Source organism: Pelophylax lessonae (assembly GCF_965119305.1).
Source record: "Pelophylax lessonae genome assembly, chromosome: 7".
NCBI classification, from domain to species: Eukaryota; Metazoa; Chordata; class Amphibia; order Anura; family Ranidae; genus Pelophylax; species Pelophylax lessonae.
In genome coordinates this window covers 212912744-212930588 of record NC_138774.1, presented here as the reverse complement: position 1 = coordinate 212930588, position 17845 = coordinate 212912744, and the positions used below count along the sequence as shown (strand labels likewise).

Here is a 17845-nt window from a genome sequence, read left to right as displayed (position 1 = left end):
CCAGACTATATATTTCATATTGTAATTGAATGTTATTAAAAATTACCTTTCCTTTTCAATCTGCAGTCGCTGTAGTCTTCTGAAAATGCAATGCAATATGGCTACCTAGAGTTGTTCTGTACACAGAATGTGTATTAAACAACCCCCAGAAATATCACTTCCCGCTTTTGTGATTAGCCCACTGATTTTCCCACAAGTCTGCCTAAGATACAAGTCAGATTTCAGGCATCCCGTGGAAAAAAAAGTGTTATTTTTGGTGAGATACTCCCAAAAGGAACACGGCTAAAGGGATGCAGGCCCAGCAGATTTCCTCATTGGTGCTCTGCAGCTGCACAGCTGGTTGATAATTATGAAATGACTCCCATTGGACCCACTCAGCATAGAGAAACAAACAGTGTTTTCTTTAGAATAACAAAAGATAGGAATCTGCAACAAAGGTTGTTCTAATCCTTGTAATGTACATAGATCATCAAGAGGGGAGTGTTTTTTCCTCAATAAAAGAGGAGTTACACTTAAATGATTAATAATAAATCAAGGGTGCAGCTAGACACAACTTAAAAACGGAAAGGGTAATATTTAGTGAGTAAAATATATAGACCTATTTGATTTAGGATAGAATGATGCTAATCCATAAAATCTAATGTTATGCACCAGGTAGATAGATTTATGAAGAATATGTCAACCACAGATACAAGACAGTATTGGATGAAGTCCAGTGTGAAACATTCTCAGCTACTGGTATCAACAAGTCATAAGAAATGTCTGACCAGGGGTTTAAATGTCTCCCATATCAACCAAATTGGTGTTGAGGATGTCTAAACATTTTACTTAGAAAAGATTAGCCTATCTGGTTGAAGTTGTGTCTAGCTGCACCCTTGATTTATTATCAACCATTAAAGGGATCCTGAGGAAGCCTCAAGGTAGACGAAACATGTTGATCCAAATCTTCCTTACCGTTATTCTCATTGGACACCCAGGCAGTGGAAAAAGGAAATATCAATACATTTTTATGAATAAATGAATTACCTTGATATAATAAATGCATGTTTTTAACAAACTCAATATGTTCTTTAGCAATATTAAGCCTGAGGTGTACAAGAGGGTAATAGGTACCAACATCCAAGTCATATAGTCAAACACTAAAAAGGTATTTGTCAATATGTTCTTTGTTATTGTCTTGTGGGCACTCTAAATATCCCCTTTTATCTCATGGATCCTCCCTTTCTAAAGGCTCGTACACACTTGGCGAAAATCGGCCGAAATATCCTCCGATTTTTCTCTCTCTTGCTCAGCGTTCATTACCGTTTTTAGTTGACAGTGCATAATGTTCAGGAAATTTCTCGTCTGATTTTTTTTTTTTTGGGACGTTTGTTCCTAGACTTCCGGGTCGTCAGCAACTTCAGATCATGCGCGGTCTTTCGTATCCGATTTTTCGCGGACGTACTGCATACACATTAAACGAAAATTGGTCGTCTGGGGACGGGCGATAAAAATTATTATTTTTTTTTAAACCCTCCGTTTTTTGTTGAAAATGTCGGCATCAGCTGCTGAAAGTTGTGTACACACTAGCCGAAAATTCTGAACCCGCCCAAAATGGTTGAGTCTTGAGGTCCAAGATCGGATGGACCTTGCCTTCCTTCCTGGGAACGGTAAACAGATTTGAATAAAAACCTTGAAAACGTTCCGACTCTGGAACCAGCACGACTCCTTGTGCTAACAGGTCCTGCACTGCCCTGCAGCTGATCGTGAGACAGGCGTAAGTTGGAAGGAAAGAACCTTGCTGGAGGAAAGGACCGAAACCTCGGACGGGAATTTTCGGCAGATTTTCTACTAGTGTGTGCCCCACTTTAGAGTACATGAGGAAAGCTCTATACTTTTTACTTTGCAATTCTGTGCTATGCTCATGCAGAGGAACACAACAAGTTCTCGTTAATGGAGGGCCTACACTACCTGTCACCCCATTAGGCCACTGGAAGCAAAGAAAGAGAACCCTGTTTATTCTCCAAGACTCAGTCTAAGGCTTCGTGCACGCAGGACTTTATTTTTAACTCTCCTAGAAGCCAGCAGTATTTTTGCAGAAAAAACTTCTGACGCTGGTAAAAGTGTCTAACAATTTTACGAGCATTTAGGCGCGTTTACAGACATCAAGCCCTTGGGTGTTAATTCATTTCATTGACCAGAATAAAGTTTATTCTGGCCATTGAAATGAATTAACGCTCGTGCGCTAAATGCGCTTAGCGTTAGCACAGGTTTAGGTGCATTTACTAGTGTCAATCGTTTTTTCTGCCCAAACTCTGCTGCTTCTGGACGCACTGGAAGAGAGTTTTTTTCCCTCCCTTTAAATTCTCCTGCCACTAAACGCTGCATCAGTAAGGATTGCTCTGTGACAAAGCAAGGTACCTGCATAGGTGATTTGATCTTCCCGGAGTGGCCTCTTGTCCCAGTTTGATAACTGCTCGGTCTTGTCTAATGGTTTCCCCAACACATCCTTTACCAGTAAACTTAGCCCCTTCTCCGGCTGGCGAATGCCTTCTTCACCCGGCCTGTCCTCCAGGACATCTACCGGCCCACCAGGAGTCCTCACTCGACCACGGCAGCTCTGAATCTAAAGCAAAAAGGAGATGCATCTTAAACAGGATTCTGTGCACTTTCAGTGAGCACATATTTAAATATTTTTACCTGCTTTCTAGTCCATATTTTTTTTGCTACTGTAATAAATATAAATATTTGTAGATTGGCCACTAGAGGGAGCGCTCACCGACTCCAATTAACCTACTTACATCTGCCTAACAGCTGTTTTGATAGGATATCAGCAACCGAGGAGTGAATGGTTTTCACTGAGGTGGCCGACTCATAGACTTGCATTGTGAAAAGCCCAAAAACCAAAACCATGTGTAGTACTAGAAAGCAAGAAGCAGACTCTACAAATTAAAGGGGAAAATATGGCTGCCCCTGCATTAATGCTGTATAATATTACAATGTATTCTTTTTAACAATAAAACACATGGATATGATTATTGACATCAAGCCGACATCTTTTAGATGTATATTAAGCATTGACAAGGCTATAATATGCTGCTGAGTAGCCATACACACTACTTAAAATAAAATGTTTGCTTGTAAATCTGGCAAATAGAGCCATGAATCTAGAACAATTATTTATTTTTAACAGAAATGTATTTTTCAGCACAGTGGCTAAGTAATTTGCACTTCTGCCTAGCAACACTAAGGTCGTTGGTTCGAATATCAACCACTGCACTACGTGCCTGGGGTTTGCATGTTCTCCCTGTGCCTGCGTGGGTTTCCACTAGGGATAGACCGATATGGTTTTTTCAGGGCCGATACAGATATTTTGGTCACAGCGTATCGGTATCGGACGATTTGGCCCGATATTTTGTACATTTAAAGTTTTGAAAAATAAAGACAATTTTTTACACAAATCTGGTACTGAACATGTTAATTTTTGTTTAATGCTTAATGGCTGGCTGGCTTGCTGGCACCCAGTGGTGGGTGGCTGGCTGGCACCCTGTGGTGGGTGGCTGGCACCCTGTGGTGGGTAGCTGGCTGGCACCCTGTGGTGGGTAGCTGGCTGGCTGGCAGGCACATTGTGGTGGGTGGCTGGCTGTCTGGCACCCTGTGGTGGGTGCCTGGCTGTCTGTCACATTGTGGTGGGTGGTTGGCTGTCTGGCACCCTGTAGTGGGTGGCTGGCACCCTGTGGTAGGTGGGTGGCTGGCACAGGGGCTGTGGGTGGCTGGCTGGTACAGGGCCTGTGGGCGGCTGGCTGGCACAGTGCTTGTGGCTGGCTGGTACAGGGCCTGTGGGTGGCTGGCTGTCTGGCACCCTGTCTGTGTGTGGCTGGCTGTCTGGCACCCTGTGGTGGGTGGGTGGCTGTCTGGCACCCTGTGGTGGGTGGGTGGCTGGCACAGGGGCTGTGCATGGCTGGCTGGTACAGGGCCTGTGGGTGGCTGGCTGGCTGGTACAGTGCCTGTGGCTGGCTGGTACGGTATCAGGACAATATCCCCCCCGGACATTATCCCCCCAGGACAATATCCCCCCGGAAAACATCCTACTGGACATAATCCCCTCGGGACAACATCCCCCCGGAAAACATCCCCCTGGACATAGGGTTAGGGTTGGGGGGGGATATTGTCTAGGGGGTTATTGTCCAGGGAGGATATTGTCCGGGGGGATGTTGTCCAGGGGGGATGTTTCTCGGGGGGATAATGTCCGGGGGATATTGTCCAGGGAGATATTGTCCTAGAATCGGCTGTTACAGAGCCTGTGGGTGGCTGGCTGTCTGGCATCCTGTGGTGGGTGGCTGGCTGGCTGGCACCCTGTGGTGGGTGGGTGGCTGGCACAGGGGCTGTGGGTGGTTGGCTGGTACAGGGCCTGTGGGTGGCTGGCTGGCTGGTACAGTGCTTGTGGCTGGCTGGTACAGTGCCTGTGGATGTGGCTGGCTGGCTGGTACAGAGCCTGTGGGTGGCTGGCTCGCTGGTACAGTGCCTGTGGATGTGGCTGGCTCGCTGGTACAGTGCCTGTGGCTGGTTGGCTGGTACAGTGCCTGTGGATGTGGGTGGCTGGCTGGCACCGGGCTGCTGTGGGTGGGTGTATGGCTGTGATACACTCCCGCCAGACTAGTCCCGACTCCAGACGAGGCTGTCCAAGGTGACAGAGGCGGCCTAAGAAGGCAGAATGACGTCACAAAAATATCAGCAATATCGGCCAGTTCCGGGGCCGATACCGATATATATCGGGGAAAGTGCATATCAGCCACCGATATATCGGCCTTGCCGATAATCAGTCTATCCCTAGTTTCCACCGGAGCACTGGTTTCCTCCCACACTCCAAAGACATGCTGCTGGTAGGTTAACCTTCCTGGCGGCATGATTATTTCAGATTTTAGGTGTTGAAAGCGGTACCATTATTTTGCATGTAATTCTTAATGATGAGCAGCCCAAACCAACTATTTACATATGATTTTTGTTTACTGTGCGTTCTTCTTTATAACATCTCGGGTATGATAAAGTTTGAAACGCAAAATCAAAAATTATAATATAATAAATAACTATAAATAAGTATATATATATATATATATATATATATATATATATACACATACACATACACACACACACATTATATGCACACACGTTTACGTATATATATATATATATATATATATATATATATATTAAAGTAAAACTGCAGGCAAGGGCACTGGGGGGGGGGGCAAACTAAGGTCAATTTATTTTATTTAGTAATGTAATCCAATAGGATTACAATATATCAGTGTGTTTGTGTGTTTTACTTTTTGAATTTGCCGCCGGAAGCTGGGGCACACAGCATCAGGCGGAAGATCCGGCCGCTGTACACTGCCGGAATACATTGCGGGATCCTGGGGACAAGGTAAGTAACCTCTTCCAGGATCCAGCGACTTCTCCCTGGCGGTACCCCGAGTGTGGCTCGGGGTTGCCGCTAATGACACTGAAATTCCACCCCGAGCCACACTTGGGAATACGTCCAGGGAGGTTAACTGGCGCCTGTCTAAATTGGCCCTAGTATATGTATATATGAATGTCAGTTAGGGACTTTAGACTGTGAGCTCCTTGAGGGTAAGGGACTGATGTAAATGTAAAATATATGTATAAAGCGCTGTGTAAATTGAAGGCGCTATAAGTACCTGTAATAAATAAATAAATCTAAATCAGAGATAAATGACCACTCTAGCAACAGATGAGGTTTAGTGGTTTAGTGGAGGCCTTCTACAAGGAGCAAGAAATAGTGTTTCAGTCCTCTGTACAGGCTGATAATGGGCAGAACAGAACTGTAGAAACAAACTGGTGGATTCAGAGGCCAGCTCATTTTTTTCTTCTGTTCCAATTCAGAATATATATTCAGAATATATATTGGGCCACTTTCCTAGAGATGATGTAAGGTCTTCAGCAATAAAATATTGAAGAAGATAATTATCACACTGGTACACGATCCTACTATCGGCCTAGTACAGCATTAAAAGGTCAGAGGTGTGCAGCTCATCAATACACTTTGTACCTGTTTATGCACCTCACAGAGGTCAATAACATTGCACAACTCGACTCCTCGGAAGGCAGTGTGTGTGGCGTCCAGACTTTGGAAATCCCCGTGCATGCCATATCCTGCACAAGACATGATTCACATTTCCATATTACAACCTGAGAGAGATTAGAACTAAACAATTTCAATAGAGAACAACCATTGACCTTCTAACCCTATGAAATAGTAGGAGGCTTCAAAATTTTTGGATAATTCGTCAAAAAAAAAAAAAAAATCAGTAGTGAAATGGCTTATCTTTAAATTCAAAAACATTATAGCAAGTGTAAATGCCATATTAAATATGGGACATAACAGATGTCATCCTGATCCCAGTTATGCTACCTGGTAAACTACTTGAGCCACAATAAAAATGCAAGATTTTTAGACAGGCTGTATGCTTGGTCCCAAGTCACTGGCTCACTACGCAGTGAACCTTGGGATAAGATAACAGCCAAGCAACATGCAACTCGAATGCCTCGTACACACAATCAGATAATCGTACGAAAAAAATCACTTTCGAATTGATCGCACGATAATCTGATCGTTAGTACACAGCTTTCGACAACCAATCACAATATTTCATCCAACAAAATCCGAAGAGACAAACATGAAACCTTTTGTTGTACGATAGCCTAGCGAACGACAATTGTTTAATCAGTACAGTATGCGTCTGCTAAAAATCGATAGACAAAGACCACACATGATCAAAAACAGGAAAATAACCCAGAAAAAGCCTGGCTGTCATTGTTATTGTTTTGCACTATCCGATACGTAGCTACGCAACCAGAGGACGCTTTTCCAGAATCGTACAGAAAAAAAAAAAAATAAAAAATACATACATTTAGTACGCACTGTTGAATTTGATTCTAGTATCATACAACAAAATGCGAACGATAAGTCGTCCGATTATCTGATCATGTGTACAAGGCATAACGCAAGTCAGAAAAGTAAGCTCCTAGATTTTTTATCCTCATCGATTTAGGGCCTGTTCACACCACTGTACTGTAAAACATATCTGCCATTTTTGTGGGCTGTATCCATGTGTTTTAAAAAATATGGACAAATGACTTAAAAAAAAAGAAAAGAAAATTGCCTTTTATGTCTCTATGCATCGTTATTGATGATAATGTAACATGCATTTTTCCAAAAACGCACAAATGACGCCCAATTCTAACCAATTGACCTATTTTGATTGTACTTTTAGAATGCTGTGATCCTGCATTGTAGCCCACAAAAACAGGATAGTGTGAATGGGCCCTTAAAGTGGTTGTAAACCTCAGTCATGAAATATGAACAAAGCATATGCCTCTATTAGATTATTCATTTCCTTTCTCTGCTACAAGCATAAGTCACTTCTGACACCATGAAAAAAAGTTGACAGGGAGGGACCTCCAACTGATTGACAGCCACAGCTCTGTTTCTGTGTGCTGTGTGAAGGGGGGATGGGTTTCCCTTCCTTCCAATCAGCTTTCATAGCTCTTCTCAATGATGTGACTTCAGCTCCCCGCCCCCTGCTTTTCAGGGCTGAGCAATCCTGTGTAAATTCTGCACTTTGAATGGATGTAGGGAAAAGAGGCTGTAGATAAACAGGTACAATTTATGTAGGAGAATTTGTTTCACTTAGGCCAGTCACATTACTGGGTATGTGTAAGGGTTTACAACCACTTTAAAAAGCAATGAATCACTACCCAGCAGACATGGCAGCTTGCTAAAGGAAAAGTCCACTCAATTTACCTTTAAGTTGCCCCTCGCACTACAGTGCAATGAAAAGATGTTGTAGGGGAAGCGGCCATCAACATTGTCACTACTAATGCACTAGTCCACAGGTGTATAACACAAGGCCCATGGGCCAAATGCGGCCCCCCCATGGCATTTCATGTGGCCCTCGCACCTCTCCTGCACCTGCGGCACCCCCCTTATCTCTGCACCCACCTTGTCTCTGTAGTCGGCAGAAGAGAGGACAGAACCCCCTTGCCAGATCCTGCACTCCTCTGTGCAGCTGCAGAAAGGCTCATCTTTGTCCATACCCCCCCCCCCCTCTCAGCAGTCTGCAGCAGAGAGGAGGGCATAACTCATCCTATAGTTTATGCACCTCTCTGTGCAGCCGCAACACCACCTTGCCTCTGCCCCCCTGGTCTCAGAATTCAGCAGACTCTGGAAGCTGACTCCAGCCCTCCTCTAGTTCTCCTTCAGACCCTGCACTTCCCAGATCCACCGGCATCTTCTTCCTGGCAGGAGCACAAGGTAAGGGTGTGCATTGTGATGTAAGGAAGGGTGGGTGACTCTTGACTTCTGATGGTGGTGGGCTCTTGACATCTCATGTAAGGGTCTAAGGGGGAGTGGGGTGCTCTGGATATCTAATCTTACAGATATAACCGGCCCTTTGAGGGCAACCATAATGCTGATGCGGCCTGCGATTAAATTGAGTTTGGCACCCCTGCACCTGGCCACACCTAGTCCTGCCCATGTTTTTTCTGAATTGACAGCACTGCCCCTACCTCTGTGAGCTGCAGTGTCTGGGGGGAAAAAAAAGCGCATGAGACACAAGTAAAGGCTGATTTGGCTCAGTCAGGGAAGGTAAAGGAATTTTTTTGGCAACTTTATGATTCACATAGTAACTGAATTTGGAACTAGTTTAGACTGACATACAGGAGACTTTAGATGTACTTCCAGTGGTCTGCAGAAGAGAGGAAAGTCACACATGCATGCAAAATGTGACCATCATCAGGGCAAACTGTCTGCAAGTAGGTAAGCAATGGGCATGTTTTGAATGGAGAGAAGAGGCTAGCGCCAGCTTATCGAGGTAGGAACACTGCCACTGGGGCAGGTTTTCTAACTTGTCCAATCATTTATTTCCTCTGGTCACTCTGCTCTCTATTTTTGTCAGCACGTTTGCTGTCAGCATATACAAAATGGATCAAAAACCAACCCTTCCTCTTCTACTCTGCAAACTTTTTTGAAACTCACATTAGCTGCATTAAAAAAATTAATTTAATTACCTTTATTAGCTGAATTTATAACTACTTTAACTGGAGATTTTTTTCATATGTGCCTGAAGTTCAGCTACAAACCAGGCAGGGGGGTCTAGAGGGCATATAGCAGGGGTGTCCAAACTATGGCCCTCCAGCTGTTCAGGAACTACAATTCCCATCATGCCTAGTTATGTCTGTGAATGTCAGAGATTTACAATGCCTCATGGGACGTGTAGTTCCGCAATAGCTGGAGGGCCGTAGTTTGGACACTCCTGGCATATAGGAATGGTTATGAAAACTCATTCCACTAGACTCAAATAATACCCAATATATCCCTTTTGGGTACATTGGCCCATTGATTTACTGGGCGAACAAGAGAAGGAGGGTAGGCTATGATATTTCCACAAAGTCAATTTAAGATTAAAATGTTTCGATCGGAGCATGGTGTATTGAATGGTACATTGTATACTGACAATGGAGACCATAAGGAACAGTCAATTTTTACCCAGTTTTGTGACTGTGGGGCAGGAAAAGAGCTCTTTGATTAATCTGACCAGCAGTGGGCCCTTTTCCTCCTCTTCATCACCATTCTGAAGAAAGTCACCCTGCAGCAAATCCAGTATAAAGACCTCTTCTTTCACTGCAATCTGAATCAGAGATACATTTGGCTTTCCAAGTCCCCCGAAAGAGGGTCTCCACTCCATGTCCACACCCACAACTTGTCCATCCTGGAAAACAGAAGAAAGAGCAACCTTTATACTTTGTCCATTACAGAGAGATGTAGACAGCTGGTAGATTTCTACATCTTCAAATACCAAAAATCAACTTAAAATGTCTTCAAATAATAGCAACCACTTAATTATCAAATTTTGCTTCAATAATTTTCTCTATTCAAAGTAATATTCGACACCTTTCAAATAGGACATTCCATCTGTCTGTTTTTCATCTGTCCACTGACAGAAGAAAAAACTGACAGCAATGCATTCCTATAGGCAAATGGATTGAAATGGATTATCACCTGTTTACATCTACATCTTTTTGGATCCAATTTTTTTCAAATGGAACAAGTCTCTATTTTGTTCAATTTAAAAAATGTTAATGGACATAAATTAATGTAAATGGACAATGGTCTGTTTTTGCATTGGTTGTTAGGAGCTTGCACCCGCCAACACTGCACCTGTCCATACAAAGTCAATGATGTCATAAGGGGGTGATGAACCTGCCCCTTTCTTCATGTCATCAGTGGGGCCAAATGACAGCTCCACTTACCCTGTCACTAAAGTAAACAAAAGGGTGGGGTTCACTGGGTTGCTTATATGGTCAATAACGTCATAAGGGGGTGGTCAACCGGTGCCATCACTGGGGACCCCACCTATTTGTTTACTTAAGCTGCAGGGAGAAACAGCTATGTAATTTGGCACCGGCAAGCGACGGGAACAGTCGGGTTCGGTCATCGCTCATTGTGATTAATGCGGACCTAGATTGCTGGATGACATGATTGACAATGGATCTACATCGGAGGGACAATTTTCTTTTTTTAACCACTTTAGGACTGGAGGATTTTCCTGCTTTACGTCCAGGCCACTTTTTGCAACTTGGCACTGTGCGAATTTAACTGACAATTGCGCGGTCATGCAACGCTGTACCCAAACGAAATTTACGTCCTTTTTTTTCCCACAAACAGAGCTTTCTTTTGGTGGTATTTTTTGACCTCCGTGCTTTTCATTTTTTGAGATATTAATAAAAAAAGAGCAACAATTTTGAAAAAATAACAATATTGTTAAAAAGTTAAAAAATATCCAATATATTCAATTTTTGTCATATATTTAGGCCAAAATGTATTTAGCTACATGTCTTTGACAGAAAAATTCTCAATGAGCGTATTTTTAACCGCTTTAAGACCGGAAGATTTTACCCCATTCCTGACCAGGCCATATTTTGCGATTCGGCACTGCGTTATTTTAACGGACAATTGCGCAGTCGTGCAACGCTGTACCCAAATTAAATTTATATCCTTTTTTCCCCACAAATAGAGCTTTCCTTTGGTGGTATTTGATCACCTGTGCGATTTTTACTTTTTGCGCTATAAACAAAAAAAGAGTGACAATTTTGAAAAAATAACAATATTTTTCACATTTTTTTTTATATGAAATCCCCCCCCCCCCCAAAAAAATGTAAAAATCAAAATTTTTTAACATTTTAGGCCAATTTGTTTTCTGCTACATATTTTTGGTAAAAAAAATAGCAATAAGCGTATTTTGATTGGTTTGCGCAAAAGTTATCGCAGCTACTAACTACAGGAAAGATTTATGTAATTTTTATTGTTTTTTTTTAACTAGTAATGGCGGCAATCTGCGATTTTTTTTTGCGGGACTGCGACATTGCGGCGGACAGATCGGACCCTTGACTGACATTTTTGACACTTTTGGGGGGACCAGTGACATCACTACAGTAATCAGTTCTATAAATATGCACTGTTACTGTAATAATGACACTGGCAGGGAAGGGGTTAACTTTATTGGTGATCAAGAGGTTAAATGTATGCCTGGTGCTTACTGACGTGTGTGGGGGGAGGGGATTGTGTGACACAGGCACAGATCGCAGGTTCAGCTATGCTGAATCCTGTAATCTGTCCCTGCCTGTCACATAGGAGATTTGCCCACTTTGTTTACACAAGCGGGCGGATTTCCTCACTCGATCCCCGACGATCGGGGGAAGAGCGGCGGTGATCACCGCCTCTCCTCCCCTGGTCCGACTCCCGCTGTGTCTGAATACTGCGGGAGCGAGCCTCCGGCGGCGCGCGCGCCGCCCACAAGGGGAGGAGTCCGCTGGACGATAATGAGCCACTTTGCCGCAGTACGCTCCATGTGAGCGGTCGGCAAGTGGTTAATATAGGACTTGGCAAAAACTGTGTTGTGTTTTATAATAGCCTAAAAGTGGTTGTAAACCTCAAACATGAATTATAAACAAAGCAAATCCCTCTATATTGTGTACTTGTCTCAATTAAGAGCGCTAAGTGTCATTTTTGTCTACTGCTTTGTTGTTCCAACAGCAGGAGTCACTTCTGGCAAGTTTTCCTGACAGTAAGAAAAAAATGGTGATGGGGAGAGATCTCCAGCTGATTGACAACCTCAGCTCTGTTACTGGGTGCTGTGTGAAGGGAGGGGTGGGGGGGGTGTCCCTTCCCTCCAATCAGCTCTCAGAACTCTCCTCACTAAGCTCTGCAGGGTGTAAATTAGGCTCTCCATCCCCCTTTCCTGACAGTTTAGAAAAGCTTTATAAATGCTGGACTTTGAACGGCTGTAGAGAAGAAAGGACTGCAGATAAACAGGTACACCTTATGTATGAGGATTTGTTTAATCTCTGTGCATTACCGGAGGATAGTCACTTCACTGGGTATATGTACGGGTTTACAACCACTAATTTATCCTCCCTCTTTTAAGATTTCTAAATGCAGATGTGTTTTCAAGTATTCTTTTCTGTTTAGTTGAATTCCGGATGCGGAATGCTAAATTTATTTCCTAGAAATACTTTATGCTCTGTTCTTTATATGGAAACAAAATCAGCTGTCTTGTTTATGAAAAATTGGCCTTTATTTTTACTTGAAAACAATAAAAACATTTAAATACAAGTACAAATGTAAAAAGAAAAAAAATCAGTGTTGTGCATTTATATACACTTTATCTTTTTGGGTGAAATTCACTGGGGGGGGGGGGGGGGGGCACGTCATTCGGGGGTTCCAGACTGATTTATCATTTTGTCATCCGCAGCTCTCCTGTCTTACTTAATACTAAGTGCCCTCTATATGTGCCTTATTTAAAATATGCTGTTCTATACCTGATTTCCTAACGCCGCTCAGCACTCAAGTGAACAGCCAGGTCTCTCCTCTCCCTGACTGATGTCAGCAGATCAGGAGAGGGGAGAGAGACGGCCAGCCATGGGAGCGCAGAGCCGCACTAGGAAATCAGGTATAGAACAGCATATTTTTAATAAGGCACATATGACAGGCAGGGAGGGGAGAGGGGAGGAGGGCAGAAATCACCTATTTTAGGTAATAGAAGAAACCAAATTACACAGCACAAGCACTGTGCTGTTATTCATGCTTTAACCACTTTAGCCCCGCCTAACGTAGATTTACTGCGGCACTCTGCCGCTTACAGGCAAAACGACGTAGACCTACGTCGCTCGCTTACGAGACTGTAGGGAGCACGCGCGCAGCCGGCGGCGGCGCGTTCCCGTCCCCAGCTCGTTCCCTGGGGAGCCAGCGTGTGTGACCGGCGGCTCCGATGGCCGCCGGCCACTTGCGATCTCCCACAGGAGAGGGAGAAAGACAGACGGCTGATGTAAACACAGCAGTCTGTCATTCTCCCTGAAGTACAGAGGCTATGCGATCCAGCTATATAGGATCGCATGTCTCTGTGGCTACTTCACTAGCCACGCCCCCTGACAGTTAGAATCACGCCCCTAAGGACACACTTAACCCCTTGATCACCAATAAAGTTAACCCCTTCCCTGCCAGTGTCATTTTTACAGTAACAGTGCATATGTATCGCACTGATTACTGTAGTAATGTCACTGGTACCCCCAAAAGTGTCAAAAATGGCAGTCAGGGGTCCGATCTGTCTGCCGCAATGTAGCTGTCCCGCAAAAAAAAAAAAAAAAAATATCGCAGATCGCCGCCATTACTAGTAAAAAACAAAAATGACATAAATCTTTCCCGTAGTTAGTAAACGTAATAACTTTTGCACAAACCAATCAAAATACGCTTATTGCTATTTTTTTACCAAAAATATGCAGCAGAAAACAAATTGGCCTAAAATATTAAAAAATTTGGATTTTTACATTTTTTGAGAATTTCATATAAAAAAATATGAAAAATATTATATTTTCAAAATTGCCGCTCTTTTTTTGTTTATAGCATAAAAAATAAAAAAATCGCACAGGTGATCAAATACCACCAAAAGAAAGCTCTGGTTGTGAGAAAAAAAGGACGTCAATTTAATTTGTGTACAGCATCGCACGACCGCGCAATTGTCCGTTAAATTCACGCAGTGCCAAATCGCAAATAGGGCCTGGTCATTGAGCAGCCACATCCTCCGGGGCTTAAGTGGTTAAAGAAGCAGGATCCATTTTTTTTTTTTTTTTTTTTTTAGGGTAACAAACGCTTTAACATAACTGCAGGTTCTGATATGTGCTTTCTCCCTTAGGCTGCATTCACACTTGAGCGTAGCGTTTTCGCGCGTTTTTTTACCGCGATTTTTAACGCGATTCTCAGGCGTTTTTTTTCCAGGCATTTTTGGAGGCAGGCATTGACATCTATCAAAAACGCTGGTAATCAGCCCAAAAAGAAGCTCCTGTACTTTTTTCAGCTACAGGCATTTTGCTTCAGGTGTTAAAACGCTCAGATGTGAACAGGGGCCATTTAAATTAATAGGGTTTTACTTGTTGGGCGTTTTGGAACGTTTTTGGAGCTGAAAAAACGCTCAAAAACGCCCAGGTGTGAATGGAGCCTTAGACTATGCAGTCAAACAACCCAGCAGCGTTCAAATTGCATAAAATATGTGCATTGTATTATCCAGAATAGAATAAAAATCTAGGGCTGGAGTTGGGCTTTAATCCTCACTCAATAAACGCCTTACTTAAACCATGCCACTATAGTCATTTTTTACTTGTTGCTCAAAGGTATTAAAAAAGATTTAGGACAAGCAGAGAGAAGGAGGAAAAGGATGCACAATCTGGTTTTTGTCACTATGGCTGGAGCTGGGGAGACTTCCCATTACCTGAAGGACAATGTCTCGGCAGAGCGGCAGCGCCGTGTGACTCTGGAGGAAATGAACTTTGCTCCTGGGAATCGGAAGCTGGTAAAAGTGGTTCTTCCTCACTTGTAAAGAATCATCAGTGTTTTTTTCCCCCTCCGACAGCCTGTAACATAGAACAGAGCCAGCATGGGGGTGCATCATTAATAAAAGCTTTGGGAAATGGGAGCCTGGGGAGGAGGGAAGAGGAAGTCAATGAATAACATGAAATATTAGGAATGTGTCAAAAATGTGACAAAATACTAAGCAGAGAACAAAAGGAGTGTATAGGGAATAACAATATATTTAGCTTAATTCAGATCATTTTAAAAGAAAAGTCATTTATGTCAATAAATCATGTTTGTATGAAAAAGAAATATGATTAAACAATGGTGAATTTTCACCATATTATTCGTTTTTTGTTTTTTTTAAATACATTTTTATTGCAAGTTATTAAAAAAAGATACAAAATACAATCAGACATGGCTCTCACAAAAGACAGTAAGCACAGATACAACAGACATTGTGCTTTATCAGAACATCATAGGTAAAGCATGAAAGATTCACATTTGTTAAAGGGTAACTCCACTTTCATGGGGGGGGGGGGGGGATAGCAAATAAATAATAATAATATAGAGTATACAAGTGCGACATAAGTCATATTGTAATTAAATGTTATAAAAAAATTAACTTTCCTTTTCAATCTGCAGACGCTGTCATTTTTTTTAAAAATGCAATGCAATATGGCTACCTGGAGCTGTTCTGTGCACAGAATGTGTACTGACCCTGACCACACCCCAGAAACATAATTTCCTGCTTATGTGATTGGCTCACCAATTTTCCCAGAAGTCTGCCTAAGATACAAGTCAGATTTCTGGCATCCCTTGCAACAAAAATTTCATTTTTGGTGAGATATTCCCAATAGGAACACGTCTAATGGGATGCAGGCCCAGCAGATTTCCTCATTAGTGCTCTGCAGCTGCACAGCTGATTACTAATTATGAAACCACTCCCATTAGACCCACTCCACACAGGGGCACAGAGGAGCAAACAGGGTTTTCTTTAGAATAACAAAATGTCTAAAGGGATGCAGGCCCAGCAGATTTCCTCATTAGTGCTCTGCAGCTGCACAGCCGATTGCTAATTATGAAACCACTCCCATTAGACCCACTCCGCACAGGGGGACAGAGGAGCAAACAGGGTTTTCTTTAGGTAGGAATCTGCAACAAAGGTTTGTTATAATCCTTGTATTGTACATAGATCCCCCAGATGGGAATGTTTTTTTCTTAACCATAGTGGAGTTACACTTTTACAAAATTTATAATACAAACCAGGCTGAATATGTTTTATACTGAAACACAAAGAATGCAGCCTACCCACTGACTAGAGACCAGTAACATTACTGAGAAGGCAGCCTATTCACTAATTAGACGGGGAAAAGGTGTATAGCGGCGCTGGTAGAGATATGGTAAAGGCACATAAGGCATACAACATGTGATAGGATCTTCATAGTATGAATCAGGTAATTAGGAATCCAAAAAATAGGGAATGACAAACATTCAATATACAACATAAAACTATGGCAGCCTAACAGGGTGTTGGTAAAAAGGGATCCAAGGAATGGGGAATAACAAACATACAATATAAAATTATGATAGCCTAACAGGGTGTTGTCTCAGTCCATAGAGGAAGTCCAATCAGGTCTGAAGAAGTTTGTTGCTTTGAAACGCGCTGCTACCCACTTCATGTTAGTACACCCAACACAGTCTCCATGTGACGTCACGTCTGGGCCAGCGCCATCTTGCGTTCCACGCTGGTTATGGCGGTGTCTGGACACATCCTGCTTCCATCCAGGCAACAAAAGGGAACACAGCGTGCGCACCAGGCTGCCACAGCCTCATGAGGGTCGGGACAAGCTTTGGGACAAACGTTTTTACATAAAAATGCTCTTACTATTTCACCATCTCGTATGTTGCCAATTGTCATTTCAATTCAACCATTGATTTTACATGCTACACTTAGTCTGGCGCCCCTTGTGTTCCTGCTTTTATCCACTTATTAGAGGCCAATGACATCACTGAGAAAGCAGCCTATCCATTCATTAGAGGCCAGCAACATCAATGATAATGCAGCCAAACCATTCATTAGAGGCCAGTGATATCAATGATAATGCAGCCAATCCATTCATTAGAGGCCAGTGATATCAATGATAATGACGCCTATCCATTCATTAGAGGCCAGTGACATCAATGATAATGCAGCCAATCCATTCATTAGAGGCCAGTGACATCAATGATAATGCAGCCAATCCATTCATTAGAGGCCAAGAACATCAATGATAATGCAGCCTATCCATTCATTAGAGGCCAATGACATCACTGAGAAAGCAGCCTATCCATTCATTAGAGGCCAGTAACGTCAATAATAATGCAGCCTATCCATTCATTAGAGGCCAGTGACATCAATGATAATGCAGCCTATCCATTCATTAGAGGCCAATGGCATCACTGAGAAAGCAGCCTATCCATTCTTTAGAGGCCAGTTAGTCAATAATAATGCAGCCTATCCATTTATGAGAGGCCAGTGACATCAATGATAATGCAGCCTATCCATTCATTAGAGGCCAGCAACATCAATAATAATGCAGCCGATCCATTCATTAGAGGCCAGCGACATCAATAATAATGCAGCCGATCCATTCATTAGAGGCCAGCAACATCAATAATAATGCAGCCGATCCATTCATTAGATGCCAGCGACATCAATGATAATGCAGCCTATCCATTCATTAGAGGCCAGCGACATCAATGATAATGCAGCCTATCCATTCATTAGATGCCAGCGACATCAATGATAATGCAGCCTATCCATTCAGAAATGCCTCTGTCTTCACATCCCTTTGGCGGGTCCGGAATCTTTTGCATAACAACCGCCTGCCAGTTCACTGGCTGCGCTGCGTTCAGATCTCCTCTTTTCCAAGCGCAAACTGAACTGCGTTTACTTGA

At 42.9% G+C, this 17845-nt stretch overlaps 1 protein-coding gene across 1 annotated transcript in view; it reads right to left on the bottom strand.

Annotated features, from left to right (window-relative positions):
• Nucleotides 1–17845, bottom strand: part of EXD3 (exonuclease 3'-5' domain containing 3) — a gene marked incomplete at its 5' end in the record, with an annotated part of 420906 nt that overhangs the window by 272759 nt on the left and 130302 nt on the right. The window contains 4 exons of the mRNA XM_082264217.1: nt 2401–2605; nt 6053–6156; nt 9551–9773; nt 14826–14967. Of these exons, the coding sequence (XP_082120343.1) occupies nt 2401–2605; nt 6053–6156; nt 9551–9773; nt 14826–14967 (674 nt within the window). The remainder of the gene's footprint in view (nt 1–2400; nt 2606–6052; nt 6157–9550; nt 9774–14825; nt 14968–17845) is intronic.